Source organism: Aegilops tauschii, chromosome 7, assembly GCF_002575655.3.
Source record: "Aegilops tauschii subsp. strangulata cultivar AL8/78 chromosome 7, Aet v6.0, whole genome shotgun sequence".
In the NCBI taxonomy this organism is placed as follows: Eukaryota; Viridiplantae; Streptophyta; class Magnoliopsida; order Poales; family Poaceae; genus Aegilops; species Aegilops tauschii.
The window spans coordinates 527,634,621-527,653,907 of NC_053041.3; the positions used below are offsets into that span (position 1 = coordinate 527,634,621).

The following is a 19,287-nucleotide window of genomic DNA, read 5'->3' on the forward strand; positions in this document are numbered from 1 at the left end:
CGAGATGATGTATTACGTAACGAGTAAAGAGACTTGCCGGTAACGAGATTGAACTAGGTATTGAGATACCGATGATCGAATCTCGGGCAAGTAACATATCGATGACAAAGGGAACAACGTATGTTGTTATGTGGTTTGACCGATAAAGATCTTCGTAGAATATGTAGGAGCCAATATTAGCATCCAGGTTCCGCTATTGGTTATTGACCAGAGACGTGTCTCGGTCATGTCTACATAGTTCTCGAACCCGTAGGGTCCGCACGCTTAAAGTTAGATGACGATCGGTATTATGAGTTTTGTGTTTTGATGTACCGAAGGTAGTTCGGAGTCCCGGATATGATCACAGACATGACGAGGAGTCTTGAAATGGCCGAGACATAAAGATCAATATATTGGACGACTATGTTCGGACACCGGAATGGTTTCGGGGAGTTTCAGACACATACCGGAGTACCGGGGGGTTACCGGAACCCCCCGGGGAGACTAATTGTCCTATTGGGCCCTAGTGGCGAAGAGGAGGGGCGGCCAAGGGAAGCCGCGCGCCCCCTTCCCCCAGTCCGAATTGGACAAGGAGGGGGGGGCGCCCCCCTTTCCTTTCCCCCTCTCTCTCCTTCCCTCTCCTCTCCTACTCCCACTTGGAAGGGGGGAGTCCTACTCCTGGTGGGAGTAGGACTCCTCATGGGGCGCGCCTAGGGTGGCCGGCCCCCTCCCCCTCCTCCACTCCTTTATATACCGGGAGGGGGGCACCCCTTGGAGACACAACAATTGATCTCTTGATCTCTTAGCCGTGTGCGGTGCCCCCTCCACCATATTCCACCTCGATAATATCGTAGCGGTGCTTAGGCGAAGCCCTGCATCGGTTGCATCATCATCACCGTCACCACGCCGTCGTGCTGATGGAACTCTCCCTCAAAGCTCGACTGGATCGGAGTTCGAGGGACGTCATCGAGCTGAACGTGTGCTGAACTCGGAGGTGCCGTACGTTCGGTACTCGGATCGGTCGGATCGTGAAGACGTACGACTACATCAACTGCGTTGTGCTAACGCTTCCGCTTTCGGTCTACAAGGGTACGTGGACACACTCTCCCCTCTCGTTGCTATGCATCACCATGATCCTGTGTGTGCGTAGGATTTTTTTTGAAATTACTACGTTCCCCAACAGTGGTATCAGAGCCTGGTTTTGTGCGTAGATGTTTATGCACGAGTAGAACACAAGTGAGTTGTGGGCGATACAAGTCATACTGCTTACCAACATATCATACTTTGGTTCGGCGGTATTGTTGGATGAAGCGGCCCGGACCGACATTACGCTTACGCTTACGCGAGACTGGTTCTACCGACGTGCTTTGCACACAGGTGGCTGGCGGGTGTCAGTTTCTCCAACTTTAGTTGAACCGAGTGTGGCTACGCCCGGTCCTTGAGAAGGTTAAAACAACTCTAACTTGACGAACTATCGTTGTGGTTTTGATGCGTAGGTAAGAACGGTTCTTGCTCAGCCTGTAGCAGCCACGCAAAACTTGCAACAACAAAGTAGAGGACTTCTAACTTGTTTTTGCAGGGCATGTTGTGATGTGATATGGTCAAGGCATGATGCTATATTTTATTGTATGAAATGATCATGTTTTGTAACCGAGTTATCGGCAACTGGCAGGAGCCATATGGTTGTCGCTTTATTGTATGCAATGCAATCGCCCTGTAATGCTTTACTTTATCACTAAGCGGTAGCGATAGTCGTAGAAGCAATAGTTGGCGAGATGACAACGATGCTATGATGGAGATCAAGGTGTCGCGCCGGTGACAATGGTGATCATGACGGTGCTTCGGAGATGGAGATCACAAGCACAAGATGATGATGGCCATATCATATCACTTATACTGACTGCATGTGATGTTTATCCTTTATGCATCTTATTTTGCTTTGATTAACTGTAGCACTATAAGATGATATCTCACTAAATTTCAAGATAAAAGTGTTCTCCCTGAGTATGCACCGTTGCCAAAGTTCGTCGTGCCGAGACACCACGTGATGATCGGGTGTGATAAGCTCTACGTTCATCTACAACAGGTGCAAGCCAGTTTTGCACACGCAGAATACTGGGGTTAAACTTGACGAGCCTAGCATATGCAGACATGGCCTCGGAACACTGAGACCGAAAGGTCGAGCGTGAATCATATAGTAGATATGATCAACATAGTGATGTTCACCATTGAAAACTACTCCATCTCACGTGATGATCAGACATGGTTTAGTTGATTTGGATCACGTGATCACTAGATGATTAGAGGGATGTCTATCTAAGTGGGAGTTCTTAAGTAATATGATTAATTGAACTTAAATTTATCATGAACTTAGTACCTGATAGTATTTTGCTTGTCTATGTTGATTGTAGATAGATGGCCCGTGCTATTGTTTCGTTGAATTTTAGTGCGTTCCTGGAGAAAACAAAGTTGCAAGATGATGGTAGCAATTACACGGATTGGGTCCATAACTTGAGGATTATCCTCATTGCTGCACAGAAGAATTACGTCCTGGAAGCACCGCTGGGTGCCAGGCCTGCTGCAGATGCAACTGACGACGTTAAGAACGTCTGCCAGAGCAAAGCTGATGACTACTCAATAGTTCAGTGTGCCATGCTTTACGGCTTAGAACTGGTACTTCAACGACGTTTTGAACGTCATGGAGCATACGAGATGTTCCAGGAGTTGAAATTAATATTTCAAGCAAATGCCCGAATTGAGAGATATGAAGTCTCCAGTAAGTTCTACAGCTGCAAGATGGAGGAGAATAGTTCTGTCAGTGAACATATACTCAAAATGTCTGGGTATAACAATCACTTGATTCAACTGGGAGTTAATCTTCTGGATGATAGTGTCATTGACAGAATTCTTCAATCACTGCCACCAAGCTACAAGAGCTTCGTGATGAACTATAATATGCAAGGGATGGATAAGACAATTCCCGAGCTCTTTGCAATGCTAAAGGCTGCGGAGGTAGAAATCAAAAAGGAGCATCAAGTGTTGATGGTCAACAAGACCACCAGTTTCAAGAAAAAGGGCAAAGGGAAGAAGAAGGGGAACTTCAAGAAGAACAACAAACAAGTTGCTGCGCAAGAGAAGAAATCCAAGTCTGGACCTAAGCCTGAGACTGAGTGCTTCTACTACAAGAAGACTGGACACTGGAAGCGGAACTGCCCCAAGTATTTGGCGGATAAGAAGGATGGCAAGGTGAACAAAGGTATATGTGATATACATGTTATTGATGTGTACCTTACTAGAGCTCGCAGTAGCACCTGGGTATTTGATACTGGTTCTGTTGCTAATATTTGCAACTCGAAACAGGGACTACGGATTAAGCGAAGACTGGCTAAGGATGAGGTGACGATGCGCGTGGGAAATGGTTCCAAAGTCGATGTGATCGCCGTCGGCACGCTACCTCTACATCTACCTTTGGGATTAGTTTTAGACCTGAATAATTGTTATTTGGTGCCAGCGTTGAGCATGAACATTATATCTGGATCTTGTTTGATGCGAGACGGTTATTCATTTAAATATGAGAATAATGGTTGTTCTATTTATATGAGTAATATCTTTTATGGTCATGCACCCTTGAAGAGTGGTCTATTTTTGTTGAATCTCGAAAGTAATGATACACATATTCATAATGTTGAAGCCAAAAGATGCATAGTTGATAATGATAGTGCAACTTATTTGTGGCACTGCCGTTTGGGTCATATTGGTGTAAAGCGCATGAAGAAACTCCATACTAATGGACTTTTGGAATCACTTGAATCACTTGGTACTTGCGAACCATGCCTCATGGGCAAGATGACTAAAACGCCGTTCTCCGGAACTATGGAGCGAGCAACTGATTTGTTGGAGATCATACATACTGATGTATGTGGTCCAATGAATGTTGAGGCTCGCGACGGGTATCGTTATTTTCTCACCTTCACAGATGATTTGAGCAGATATGGGTATATCTACTTAATGAAACATAAGTCTAAAACATTTGAAAAGTTCAAAGAATTTGAGAGTGAAGTGGAAAATCATCGTAACAAGAAAATAAAGTTTCTACGATCTGATCGTGGAGGAGAATAGTTGAGTTACGAGTTTGGTCTACATTTGAAACAATGCGGAATAGTTTCACAACTCACGCCACCCGGAACACCACAACGTAATGGTGTGTCCGAACATCGTAATCGTACTTTACTAGATATGGTGCGATCTATGATGTCTCTTACTGATTTACCGCTATCGTTTTGGGGTTATGCTTTAGAGACGGTTGCATTCACGTTAAATAGGGCACCATCGAAATCCGTTGAGACGACGCCTTATGAACTATGGTTTGGCAAGAAGCCAAAGTTGTCGTTTCTTAAAGTTTGGGGCTGTGATGCTTATGTGAAAAAGCTTCAACCTAATAAGCTCGAACCCAAATCGGAGAAATGTGTCTTCATAGGATACCCAAAGGAAACTGTTGGGTACACCTTCTATCACAGATCCGAAGGCAAGACATTCGTTGCCAAGAATGGATCCTTTCTAGAGAAGGAGTTTCTATCGAAAGAAGTGAGTGGGAGGAAAATAGAACTTGATGAGGTAACTGTACCTGCTCCCTTATTGGAAAGTAGTTCATCACAGAAACCGGTTCCTGTGACACCTAGACAAATTAGTGAGGAAGCTAATGATATCGATCATGAAACTTCCGATCAAGTTACTACTGAGCCTCGTAGGTCAACCAGAGTAAGATCCGCACCAGAGTGGTACGATAATCCTATTCTGGAGGTCATGTTACTTGACCAAGGTGAACCTACGAACTATGAAGAAGCGATGGTGAGCCCAGATTCCGCAAAATGGCTTGATGCCATGAAATCTGAGATGGGATCCATGTATGAGAATAAAGTGTGGACTTTGGTTGACTTGCCCGATAATCGGCAAGCCATTGAGAATAAATGGATCTTCAAGAAGAAGACTGACGCTGACGGTAATGTTACTGTCTATAAAGCTCGACTTGTTGCAAAAGGTTTTCGACAAGTTCAAGGGATTGACTACGATGAGACTTTCTCACCCGTAGCGATGCTTAAGTCTGTCCGAATCATGTTAGCAATTGCTGCATTTTATGATTATGAAATTTGGCAAATGGATGTCAAAACTGCATTCCTGAATGGATGTCTGGAAGAAGAGTTGTATATGATGCAACCAAAAGGTTTTGTCGATCCAAAGGGAGCTAACAAAGTGTGCAAGCTCCAGCGATCCATTTATGGACTGGTGCAAGCCTCTCGGAGTTGGAATAAATGTTTTGATAGTGTGATCAAAGCATATGGTTTTATACAGACTTTTGGAGAAGCCTGTATTTACAAGAAAGTGAGTGGGAGCTCTGTAGCATTTCTGATATTATATGTGGATGACATATTGCTGATTGGAAATGATATAGAATTTCTGGATAGCATAAAAGGATACTGGAATAAAAGTTTTTCAATGAAAGACCTCGGTGAAGTTGCTTACATATTAGGCATCAAGATCTATAGAGATAGATCAAGACGCTTGATAGGACTTTCACAAAGCACATACCTTGACAAAGTTTTGAAGAAGTTCAAAATGGATCAAGCAAAGAAAGGGTTCTTGCCTGTGTTACAAGGTGTGAAGTTGAGTCAGACTCAATGCCCTACCACTGCAGAAGATAGAGAGAAAATGAAAGATGTTCCCTATGCTTCGGCCATAGGCTCTATCATGTATGCAATGCTGTGTACCAGACCTGATGTGTGTCTTGCTATTAGCCTAGCAAGGAGGTACCAAAGTAATCCAGGAGTGGATCACTGGACAGCGGTCAAGAACATCCTGAAATACCTGAAAAGGACTAAGGATATGTGTAACGCCCCGGACACACCCGCCGGTGGTCGTCACTCCTGGCGGGATCTAGACTGGCCCCACAGATCAATACCAGTCTTTTCTGCGCACTTTGTCCTCACTCGTGCGCACCCGGGAGCAACTTCCCGGTCGGTCACCCATCCTGAAATTACTCCAAGCTGAGCACGCTTAACTTTGGAGTTCTGTCCGAATGGGCTTCCGGAAAAGAAGGAATTCCTTATTGATATGAGTAGTCTATCATCCCTATTAAGCCAGGCTATCATGCATTGTTTTCGGAGGCATTGTGAGGTTGCTCCCTTCACCCATCACCTCGTTTTGTGAGGATCGTGTTCTTTTCATGCTTATCCATTTAACCGGAGTGTTGTGTCATCTCTTGAAGTTCTTTTCATCTTATCAAGTTTTTCCTTCTTCTTTCAGTTGGAGTGCTGCCCAAATTATATCGATCTTATTCCTTCTCTATCTAGTTTTAACCGGAGTCTCATCCAAGTGCTTTCATTTTGCCAAGTTCAAATTCTATTATTTTCATTTCCAACCGGAGCGTTATCGTAATTGATCATTATCGTTCCTTGTACATCTCGTTTCAACCGGAGTGCTTGCATGTACTTCTCGTCCATTGTTCTCGTCATTCATAGCTTTGCAAACTCCAAGGTTCACATGGTGTTCCTTGTTTCTCTTTTCTACCGGTGTGCTTTCATATTTCCTTTTGATCCATTAAGCTCTTGTTTCATATTCTTCAACCTACAAAGGTTCTCATAATGTTCGTTGTTCCCCTTTTCTAATGGAGTGTTTGTAATCTCGTTCATCTCCTTGTATTCTTTTCTCAAAATTGTTTAACCTCTCAAGGTTTGTGGGTTTCACTCGTTTGTCAAAGAAGCAACTTTGTTTTACCTCTTCCTCTTCCGTTTCTCTCCGGTGCCATCCTAGATCTCGGGACGAGATCCTCTTGTAGTGGTGGAGTGTTGTAACGCCCCGAGACCGACGCTCCAGATGGCTTCCTTGTTTTTCGTTGTTGTCATGTGTTTCGTTTGTTTGTTGCATTCATTATCGCATCATTCGCATTGCATCGGCACTCCGTTGCCGTCATGTTTTCAAAACTTGCATCTGCTCGTAGTTGCCCCGTTTCCCCCTTTCTTTCGTTGACCATTCCGAGTCCCATCGGGTTTTCGCTTCCCTCTTGTCCGTGACCGCCTAACCCCCCCCCCTTTTGCGTGCGTGTCCGAAACTTCCCCGAACTCAACTCGGACAGTTGTCACCGTTGGGTCCGAATCATCTCCAAGTATCCCTAAGATATCTTCGTTTTATTTATTGGACTTCCTAACCTATTTATTTTGGTCCATCCGATTACAAATGAAGGGACGAGATAACCCTACCCACACCCACCTACTATAAATAGCAGTGCAATCATCAGACAAATCCCTAATTTCTAGGGATCCTCCTCCCCGCCGCCAGTCTCTGGTTCCCTCGGGATCCATCCCGAGCCAACCCGCAGCCGCCACTCCTCTCCTGGATCTCCCCTGTCCTCTAGATCATGCCTCAATCAACCTTCGCACAGCCAGCTAGAGCTCGGTCTCGATTGGATCGAGGCCCTTCCTCCTCCCTCGTCTCAGCATGAGCCCGAGCCTTCGCCTCGTGCCACGTCACCGCCGGCAAGCTTCGCCGGAGATGAGCACCGACGCCCCTTCTTCTCCTTCCCATGCTCCTCCCGTGTTCCTCTCTGAACCCTTTGCTTTCTGCCCATCTGCTGCAGGAGCAGCTACGCGCTGGCAGGAGCACGCCAGGTGCCATGGCCGCAGAAGGAACTCCGCCGCCTCGCCGAATCCACGCCTCCACCTATCCCCTGCGTCAAGGTCGCCACCCCTGCCGGACCTGCAGGACGCCAAGTTCAACGCCATGGGCGACTCCTATGCCTGACCCCACCTCTGTCTCGACTTCGCCGTGCTCCTCCTCTTCCCCGAGCCTCTGCCGCGACCAGCACCCGACCAGCAGGTCGCCAGCGCGCCCAATGCTTCCTCCTCGCGTATGCCCGGCCGCGCCACCGGAGCCCTGCAGGTCGCGCGCCCGTCGCCCTCGCCTTCTCTCTTCTTCCCCTTTCTGTTCTGCTTCCCTGAATATCTCTCTCTCTGTCCTTGCCTCGAACAGGAGCACCAGCCGGCGCCACCATCATCGGAGATGGGCTCCCCCCGGCCGGATCCGACACCCTGGAGACCCGCGCCCCCGCCGGACCTCCTTCCTCCGCGCCAAGTCCGCCCATCCCCTGTTTCGCCTCGGCCTCGGCCAAGGAGGACGAGCAGCGCTGCTGCCTGCTCGATCCGCCCGCATGCGCACCTCACGTGTTGACCGCTTCCACTCCACGCGCTTGTGCCTCATCCACAACGCCAAGGCCCAGCCTCCCCTCGGCCCATCCGCGCGAACCCAGCTCTGCCAGCCCACTGTGAGCAGCCGCCCTAACCCCCCACTGTGCACTGTTGGGCTAGCCAGTTTCGGCCCGTATAGTGTTTTTTCCTCTGGACGGATTTAATCAATTATCCCAGGATTTACTATTTTACAGAAAAACCCTCCATGTTCATGCATTTAATAATTCAACAACCGTGCATCATATGTAAAAACTTTATATATGAGAAATGTCTAGAATTTCATCTAGTTTCATAATATGCTGCTCTCATCCATGTTTAAAATGTTTAAACTTGCTGTTTATTTAATTTTGCATAAATGCCATGTTAAAATGATTTATTTCATAACTATTTAACCGTAGCTCCAAATTAAATGTTCTTTATATGTAAATGGGGTAGAAAAATGCCTAGTTTAACATGGTGCACCTATCTTGCATGTTTAACAACAACAAAATATGATATTAGGCAGAACAGTACCAAATCCAAAATATGCATATGAGGATTTTCCGGAATTGTTGTTTGTTGTTCCGGCCTCATTTAAACTTGCCTAGATAGGTAGTCTTACTATGCTTCACCTCTTGCCATGTTTAATAACATTTAATATTGTTGGGTACATAAACGAGAGAGAACTAAATAATTGATGTGGTGCTTCGTCAATATGCAACTCGTTGCATATTGAGCTCCACTTAATTTGTAGTGTTGTTTGTTGCACTTTGCCATGCCATGCCTCATTCCATCGGACATGCATCATACTTGATTTTGCATCATGCCATGTGTATGTGGTGGTTGTTTACTATGTTGTTTGTTTCTTTCTGGGTTGCTTCTCTCGTTAGCTTCGGTTTTGTTCCGGAGTTGTGAGGATTTGTTCGACTACGTCCGTTTGTCTTCTTCATGGACTCGTTCTTCTTCCTTGCGGGATCTCAGGCAAGATGACCATACCCTCGAAATCACTTCTATATTTCCTTGCTAGTTGTCCGTTCTATTGCTATGCCACGTTACCTACCACTTGCTTATCAAGCCTCCCAAATTGCCATGAACCTCTAACCTTTGTCACCCTTCCTAGCAAACCGTTGTTTGGCTATGTTACCGCTTTTGCTCACCCCTCTTATAGCATTGCTAGTTGCAGGTGAAGATGAAGTTTGTTCCTTGTTGGAACATGGATATGTTGGGATATCACAATATCTCTTATCTTAATTAATGCATCTATATACTTGGTAAAGGGTGGAAGGCTCGGCCTTATGCCTGGTGTTTTGTTCCACTCTTGCCGCCCTAGTTTCCGTCATACCGGTGTTATGTTCCTTGATTTTGCGTTCCTTACGCGGTTGGGTGATTTATGGGACCCCCTTGACAGTTCGCTTTGAATAAAACTCCTCCAGCAAGGCCCAACCTTGGTTTTAACATTTGCCACCTAAGACTTTTTCCCTTGGGTTCTGCAGACTCAAGGGTCATCTTTATTTTACCCCCCGGGCCAGTGCTCCTTCGAGTGTTGGTCCAACCTGTCAGCCGCCGGTGGCCACCAGGGGCAACTCTGGGCTCGCCTACCGGAAGTTTGGACAATCCGGTGTGCCCTGAGAGCGAGATATGTGCAGCTCCTATCGGGATTTGTTGGCACATTCGGGCGGCTTTGCTGGTCTTGTTTTACCATTGTCGAAATATCTTGTAAACCGGGATTCCGAGACTGATCGGGTCTTCCCGGGAGAAGGAATATCATTCGTTGACCGTGAGAGCTTATAATGGGCTAAGTTGGGACACCCCTGCAGGGTATAAACTTTCGAGAGCCGTGCCCGCGGTTATGTGGCAGATGGGAATTTGTTAACGTCCGGTTGTAGAGAACTTGACACGTGACTTAATTAAAATGCATCAACCGCGTGTGTAGCCGTGATGGTCTCTTTTCGATGGAGTCCGGGAAGTGAACACGACTTTTGGGTTATGTTTGACATAAGTAGGAGTTCAAGATCACTTCTTGATCATTACTAGTTGACGACCATTCCATTGCTCCTCTTCTCGCTCTTATTTGCGTATGTTAGCCACCATATATGCTTAGTGCTTGCTGCAGCTCCACCTCACTACCTTCTCCTACCCATAAGCTTAAATAGTCTTGATCTCGCGGGTGTGAGATTGCTGAGTCCTCGTGACTCACAGATACTTCCAGAACAGTTGCAGGTGCCGACGATACCAATGCAGGTGATGCAACCGAGCTCAAGTGGGAGTTCGACGAGGACCTTGGTCGTTACTATGTTTTGTTTCCTGATGATCAGTAGTGGAGCCCAGTTGGGACGATCGGGGATCTAGCATTTGGGGTTGTCTTCTTTTCTTTTGGTTCCGTAGTCGGACCTATGTGTGTACTTTGATTGATGTATGATTTATTTATGTATTGTGTGAAGTGGCGATTGTAAGCCAACTCTTTATCCCATTCTTGTTCATTACATGGGATTGTGTGAAGATGACCCTTCTTGCGACAAAACCACAATGCGGTTATGCCTCTAAGTCGTGCCTCGACACATGGGAGATATAGCCGCATCGTGGGTGTTACAATATGTTTCTCGTTTATGGAGGTGACAAAGAGCTAGTCGTAAATGGTTACGTCGATGCAAGCTTTGACACTGATCCGGACGATTCTAAATCGCAAACCGGATACCTGTTTACATTGAACGGTGGAGCTGTCAGTTGGTGTAGTTCTAAACAAAGCGTCGTGGCGGGATCTACGTGTGAAGCGGAGTACATAGCTGCTTCGGAAGCAGCAAATGAAGGAGTCTGGATGAAGGAGTTCATATCCGATCTAGGTGTCATACCTAGTGCATCGGGTCCAATGAAAATCTTTTGTGACAATACTGGTGCAATTGCCTTGGCAAAGGAATCCAGATTTCACAAGAGAACCAAGCACATCAAGAGACGCTTCAATTCCATCCGGGACCAAGTGCAGGTGGGAGACATAGAGATTTGCAAGATACATACGGATCTGAATGTTGCAGACCCGTTGACTAAGCCTCTTTCACGAGCAAAACATGATCAGCACCAAAACTCCATGGGTGTTAGAATCATTACTTTGTAATCTAGATTATTGACTCTAGTGCAAGTGGGAGACTGAAGTAAATATGCCCTAGAGGCAATAATAAAGTTATTATTTATTTCCTCATATCATGCTAAATGTTTATTATTCATGCTAGACTTGTATTAATCGGAAACATAATACATGTGTGAATACATAGACAAACATATATAGTGTCACTAGTATGCCTCTACTTGACTAGCTCGTTAATCGAAGATGGTTAAGTTTCCTAGCCATGGACATGAGTTGTCATTTGATTAATGGAATCACATTATTAGGAGAATAATGTGATTGACTTGACCCATTCCTTTAGCTTAGCACTTGATCGTTTAGTATGTTGCTATTGCTTTCTTCATGACTTATACATGTTCCTATGACTATGAGATTATGCAACTCCCATTTACCGGAGGAACACTTTGTGTGCTACCAAACGTCACAACGTAACTGGGTGATTATAAAGGTGCTCTACAGGTGTCTCCGAAGGTACTTGTTGGGTTGGCGTATTTTGAGATCAGGATTTGTCACTCCGATTGTCGGAGAGGTATCACTGGGCCCTCTCGCTAATGCACATCACTATAAGCCTTGCAAGCATTGTGACTAATGAGTTAGTTGCGAGATGATGTATTACGGAACGAGTAAACAGACTTGCCGGTAACGAGATTGAACTAGGTATTGAGATACCGATGATCGAATCTCGGGCAAGTAACATACCGATGACAAAGGGAACAACGTATGTTGTTATGCGGTTTGACCGATAAAGATCTTCGTAGAATATGTAGGAGCAATATGAGCATCTAGGTTCCGCTATTGGTTATTGACCGGAGACGTGTCTCGGTCATGTCTACATAGTTCTCGAACCCGTAGGGTCCGCACGCTTAAAGTTAGATGACGATCGGTATTATGAGTTTTGTGTTTTGATGTACTGAAGGTAGTTCGGAGTCCTGGATATGATCACGGACATGGCGAGGAGTTTTGAAATGGTTGAGACATAAAGATCAATATATTGGACGACTATGTTCGGACACCGGAATGGTTTCGGGGAGTTTCAGACACATACCGGAGTACCGGGGGGTTACCGGAACCCCACGGGGAGACTAATGGGCCTATTGGGCCCTAGTGTAGAAGAGGAGGGGCGGCCAAGGGCAGCCGCGCGCCCCCTTCCCCCCAGTACGAATTGGACAAGGAGGGGGGGGGCGCCCCTTTCCTTTCCCCCTCTCTCTCCTTGCCTCTCCTCTCCTACTCCCACTTGGATGGGGGGAGTCCTACTCCCGGTGGGAGTAGGACTCATCATGGGGCGCGCCTAGGGTGGCCGGCCCCCTCCCCCTCCTCCACTCCTTTATATACGGGGAGGGGGCACCCCTTGGAGACACAACAATTGATCTCTTGATCTCTTAGCGTGTGCGGTGCCCCCCTCCACCATATTCCACCTCGATAATATTGTAGCGGTGCTTAGGCGAAGCCCTGCGTCGCTGGCATCATCATCACCGTCACCACGCCGTCGTGCTGACGGAACTCTCCCTCAAAGCTCGGTTGGATCGGTGTTCGAGGGACGTCATCGAGCTGAACGTGTGCTGAACTCGGAGGTGCCGTACGTTCGGTACTCAGATCGGTCGGATCGTGAAGACGTACGACTACATCAACCGCGTTGTGCTAACGCTTCCGCTTTCGGTCTACGAGGGTACGTGGACACACTCTCCCCTCTCGTTGGTATGCATCACCATGATCCTGTGTGTGCGTAGGATTTTTTTTGAAATTACTACGTTCCCTAACACCTCCGGTATTCGGGAGTTGCATAATCTCATAGTCAGACGAACATGTATAAGTCATTAAGAAAGCAATAGCAATAAAATTCAACGATCATAATGCTAATCTAAAGGATGGGTCTTGTCCATCACATCATTCTCTAATGATGTGATCCCATTCCTCAAATGACAACACATGTCTATGGTTAGGAAACTTAACCATCTTTGATTAATGAGCTAGTCAAGTAGAGGCATACTAGGGACAGTTTGTTTTGTCTATGTATTCACACATGTATCAAGTTTACGGTTAATACAATTCTAGCATGAACAATAAACATTTATCATGATATAAGGAAATATAAAATAACAACTTTATTATTGCCTCTAGGGCATATTTCCTTCAAAGGTGAACACTGACCGGACAGAGACAATTATACCCGAAAGAGGTTTGAGACAGGGAGACCCTCTCTCACCCTACTTGTTCCTTTTATGTGCCGATGGCTTCTCAACTATACTATATGAAGCTGAAAGAAAGGACATCTTGCATGGTATTAAGCTTCATAGAGCAGCACCAAGTGTGAGTCACCTCCTGTTCGTAGATGATTCACTGTTGTTTTTCGAAGCTAATGCGAGCAATGCTAAAGCTGTGGGCTTCATATTGGAGAAATATGAATCTTGCTCAGGGCAAGTGGTTAATAAAATAAATCGGCTATCCTTTTTAGCAAGAACACAAACCAGAGGCAGAAAAGAGAGGTGATGGAAATTATGCAGATACCATCTGAAGGCCTCAAAGGAAGATATTTGGGAATGCCAACTCATATAGGGAAGTAAAAAACAAGAACATTCCATTATATCAAGGAGAAGATTTGGAATAAAATCCTGGGGTGGAAGGAAAAATTGTTATCGAAATCTGGAAATGAAGTACTTATCAAGGCAGCAGCCCAGGCCATACCTGTGTACGCAATGTCATGTTTTGACTTAACAAAATTATTTTGCGAGGACCTCAGTTCCATGATATGTAGGTATTGGTGGAGCCAAATGGATAAAGTTAACAAGATACACTGGACAAGTTGGGAGAAGCTTTCTAAACCTAAGAGAGTGGGAGGACTTGGCTTCAGAGACCTACATCATTTTAACATGGCCATGCTGGCAAGTCAAGCATGGCACCTCCTCCAACACCCTCCTCCCTGTGTGCAAGAGTACTAGCAGCAAAATACCATCCGAGAAAAGGAATGTCCTATGCATGGCGTAGCATCTTAAAAGGTGTTGAGCTCTTAAAAAAAGGCTTGATTTGGCGAGTGGGATACGGGAGAAGCATAAATATATGGTCAGATCCGTGGATACCGAGAGGTAGTACCAGAAGAGTTACTTCTATCAGAGGAAGACACATGGTTTCAAAGGTGGAAGAACTAATTGATCCAACCACAAACACCTGGGATATGCAGCTCGTGCAACAGACTTTCAACCCCGAGGACGCCGAGATAATTCTACAAATCCCCATCCAGGATAACACTAGTGATTTCATCGCTTGGCATTTTGATAAGAAAGGAATATTCTCGGTAAAATCAGCTTATAAGGTGGCTGTGGATAGTGCAGAACAAGAATCACCCTGGGGACAAGCATCTAGTAGTTCATGTAACAATGAAGGTACAAATTTTAACTGGAAAAAACTTTGGGCCCTTCCCCTGCAAGGTAAGATCTTGCATTTCTTGTGGCGCTTAGCAACATACAGCTTACCATTAAGAATGAAACTGAAGTAGAGGGGTTTGGATGTGGATACTAGATGCCCAATATGTTTTAGATTTGATGAGGATGGTGGACATTGCTTCCTGAAATGTAAAGATGTGATAAAGGTGTGGGGCATAGCCCAAATGGAACATATCAGACTGAAATTGTTACCATGCACTAATCCTCAATACCTCCTGGAAGAAGTCTTTAAGCTAAATGAAGAAGAATGTCTAAAGGTGTGTACATTACTTTGGTTAATTTGGCACCAAAGAAATAAAGCCAATGTAGGAGATAAAATTAAATCCTCATTTGATATTTTGTCTTCTATTAGTCACCATACTTATGAATACATGAATCTCAAGTTGAGGAGGATGACCCAGAAGCAAGTAAATACTCAAAAATGGACGCCTCCAGCAAGTGAGTTTCTGAAAATAAACACCGATGGTGCATTTCATGAAGTTACACATTCTGGAGGGTGGGGGTTCACTGGAAGAGATGATTGTGGAACGCTTATAGTTGCAGGTGCAGGAAATCTGGAACATATCTCTGATGCCCTACATGCTGAAACACTAGCACTTTTTAACACGATTAATGCAACAATCAACATGGGGTGTCACCAAGCCATCTTTGAGATGGACTCCATGGTACTGAAACAAGCAATCTCAAGTCAGGACTACGACCTAGCGCCACTTGGAGCTCTGTTCCATAAGATAAAATTTCAAATGAGAGTCTTTTGATAATGTAAATCTTTATGCGTGTCCAACAGGGCCGGGCCGACAAAATCTGAGGCCCGGTGCGAAACTATAAAATGGGCCCTCCCTCACTTAAAAAACTATACAAGTATAACTATAATAATGTTCAGATCATAATATCTTACATAGCAATGGAAAATACCAAGAATCGTACCTATTCATGGTTGTAAAGTCTTCACTTAAATAACATCATTCTTTTAGTGTTTCTTGAAATAAAATCTTCAATAATATCCTCGTAATCAATCTTCTCCAAGACTTCACTCTCAAGTGCTATTGTGGCCAAATCAGTAAGTCTTTGTTGTGTCATGGTAGTGCGCATATAAGACTTCAATAGCTTCAATTTTGGAAAGCTCCGTTCTGCTGATGCAACAGTCACAGGGATGGTCAAAAGAACTATATAGGTAATACTTGCATTGGGAAAACAATCATGCCGCTTTAAGAACTTTAAAATTTCAACTAGCCCAATATTTTCTTTTGGCATGAAATTTTGAAGAAACATCAACTCCACATACAGTTCACTGGCATCAATGTCAGATTTTCCATCCTTTCTAAGAGCAACCTCAAGATTATCACAAAAAGTTTTCAAGCTCTTCTTATCCAAGGACTGCAATGTTTCAGAGGTAAATAGGAAACCAAATATTTTCTGGTAACCTTGGTATTGTTCAAATCTGGTTGTAAGTGAGCTAATTGCTTGATCAACAATACGTACAAAATAGTGGACTCTGAATGATTCCTCTGTAGACTGTGTGGCAACATTTGTGTCATCTGGGTTCTCATCAAAATGTCTCTTTGTTTTAATTTCCCGTCTTTTACGAAATGTTGTACCAATATCCATCTCAAGTGCAATTCCTTTGGCCATCTCCAATGCTTCTACAAAACCAGTTTCCCGATACCCCTTGAAGAAAGTAATCAGTCCTTGCACTTTCTCAATAGCAACATCAATAAGCATATCCTTTGCTTGCAAGTGTTTGCTTACTAAATTAACATCATACAATACCTCATACCAAATTACTATTGCCACTATAAATTCATACTCTCCAAGTTCATTATTTGCCAAGCCTTTAGCCTCACTACTTGTTTTTATGTCATTATCAGTCTCAGCCACCTGAAATGATAAAAATATATGTTATACTTTGAGATAGCTAAAGGAATCACATCATTATAATATGAAAATATTGGGTACCTGAAGTAGGGCCTCCCGAATGTCTGCACATTGAAGTCGAATAGCTTTAACACTGTCAACACGACTCTCCCAACGTGTAGCTGACACTGACTTGGGAGTTAATCCTATGATGTTCTCCTTCAGAATATGCCACTTCTTAGTAGAATTAGCAAAAATTGTATATATGCGTTGGATAATTCTGAAGAAGTCTTTAGCTTTAGCACAAGTCTTGGCCATATCACAAAGTGTCAAATTAAGGCTATGACAACCACAAGCAGAATAGAAAGCTCTAGGATTAATATTCAGAAGTCTCCTCTAGACTCCATGATGTGTTCCTTTCATATTTGACCCGTTATCATAACCTTGTCCTCTAACATCATCTATATCAAGATCAAGAAGCTTTAGTTCATTCTATAGCACTTCAAACAGTCCTTGCCCAGTCGTATCATTTACATCTAAAAATCCTAAAAATGATTCTTCTATGCAAACATGACTTGAAGATGAATCCACATATCTTATGATTATAGACATTTGTTCTTGATGGCTTGCATCAGGGGTACAATCAAGTATGACAGAGAAATACTTTGCACTCTTTATTTTCTTAACAATCTCAAACTTAATAGCAGAAGTAAGCAAATGTATCAACTCATTTTGAATCTTATGATCAAGATAATGTGCATGAGTTTCTTCATTTGTAATACGACGAACATGCTCTTCAATAACCGGGTCAAATTCAGCAAACATCTCAATCAAACCCAAGAAATTTCCATTGCTATCTTCATACAATTTGCTATTGGTACCACGAAATGCTAGATTATGCTTAGAAAGAAATTTTACAATGCAAACAATTCTGAACAAAACTTTTCTCCAGTGGTCCTTTTCACTCTCAAGTTGTCGTTGCGCAGATTTATCAATAGTTTGATGTGTTTGCAATCTACTACGCAACTCATACCAAACGGTCATATTCAAAACATGATCTGCACTTGTCTCATGCTCTTTAAGTCTAGTGCCAAGATGTGTCCAATCATTGTACCCCTCATTTGCCAAATTACCTTTTCGATGCCCTTTTGCAAATAATTTACAACCGAAGCAAAATACTTTATCTAATTCCTCAGAATAGACAAGCCAATCCCTATCGCAGTGCTCTCCATTTGATAGAATTCTAGTGTAGAATAGTGCAGAAAACCTCCTTTTATATTTATCCTTACGACCTTTCTTAAAAGATGTGTCCCTTTGAGGGCCCTTTTCTGCTAAAATGTCAATTTGCTTAGAATCAAGAGAATCCCAATTTCTTGGATCAAATATATCAAGATGAAAAGAATCACCAACATCTGCACTAGGTGAAGTATTCAAGTTGCCATCAACATTAGTAGCCTCGATGTTATCATTATTTTCTTCACCTGCAACATTATTTTCTGTCTCTGTCGGGCCATCTCTAGGGCTAGGATCATTTTCAACATTATTGTCACGTGCATGCTCTTGATCAAGTGATTGATTATTGGAGGACACTTGTGCTTTTTTTATAACAAACTTATCCATATCTCCATACTGAGACTGAGTTAATTCCTCGATTTTTTTGTTTCTTCAAACGCTTTTGGTAACCAGATTCATGTTTTCTAAGTGAAGACATGACTCAGATCTTGTAGTGCTAGACGCCTAATTGATGAAAATATTAAAATTAGCTATAAAGTATCAGCAGAACTATATACAAGATTGAAGTTAGAACTCACAACAAAGGTGAAGGGCTCACGGAATCACCGGCCGTCGACGCAACAACACTTGGCAAATCGAAGATGGCGAGAACTTGCTTGCTTTCCTGCTGGCCGCTCGCTACCTTCTTCAACAATCTCAAGAACTATATACAGACATACAGGATTGAAATTAGAACTCACAATGAAGGTGAAGGGCTCATGGAATCACCGGCCGTCGACGCAACTTGCCCGCTTTCCCCGCCGGGTGCCGGGTGCCGTTCCTGCTGGCCGCTCGCTGCCTTCTTCAGCAACCTGAAGATGCCTGAGTCCTGATCACGCTGCCCTAGCCGCCGCCGCACGCGTGAAGAAACGAAGGAAAAGGCTAACCGCCGCAGGAATAAACGAAGGGACAGAAGGGACGCTTCGATCGCTAGTTTTTTTCCTGAGTGAATCTTGAGTCGTCGATCGATCGCTAGCGGAGGCTGCTGAGGTCGCGAGCGGGACTGAGTGCCAGGAGGCCCAGGAGCAGGCAGCAGCGAAGAGAGAAGAGCAGGCCCATCATGATCATCTATCGGTAATGACAGGCCTGGCTAATGAAGCCTAGTATTAATACTAATGCATAAAATTTTTGAGGCCCCAAAAACCCGGGGGCCCTGTGCGGGGGCACAGGTTGCACCCCCCAGGACCGGGCCTGGTGTCCAAGGTCTTGTAATAATGCAGCGCATGCCTTAGCTGCACATGGAACTAGTTTAGGGAATGGCACTTACGAAATCTGGTTAGGCTAATTCCCTAATGTTGTAATGAACTCTGTAGCTGGTGATTTAACCAGCAGTCTAATGTAATGGAATACCATTTGTTCCCTTCAAAAAAAGTAGGATTCCTCTTACTTGGGCTCCTTCCTTCCTCCCACC

General features: G+C 44.4%; 1 protein-coding gene across 2 annotated transcripts; it reads right to left on the reverse strand.

Moving 5' to 3' along the window:
• Positions 1 to 15,487: 15,487 nt before the first annotated feature.
• LOC109753579 (uncharacterized) lies at positions 15,488 to 18,817 on the reverse strand. 2 transcript variants are annotated; one of them, XM_073504997.1, is made up of 3 exons: positions 18,626 to 18,817; positions 16,707 to 18,540; positions 15,488 to 16,628 (listed from the first exon to the last, which is right to left on the reverse strand). In XM_073504997.1, exons 2-3 carry the CDS (start codon positions 16,920 to 16,922, stop codon positions 15,699 to 15,701), a joined length of 1,146 nt encoding a protein of 381 aa, XP_073361098.1. In that variant the 5' UTR covers positions 16,923 to 18,540; positions 18,626 to 18,817; the 3' UTR covers positions 15,488 to 15,698. The 2 variants fall into 2 exon arrangements, with proteins under 2 accessions (XP_073361098.1, XP_073361099.1); XM_073504998.1 differs by lacking the exon at positions 18,626 to 18,817 and having other exon boundaries at positions 16,707 to 18,341; positions 18,436 to 18,540.
• Between the last annotated feature and the right edge of the window lie 470 nt (positions 18,818 to 19,287).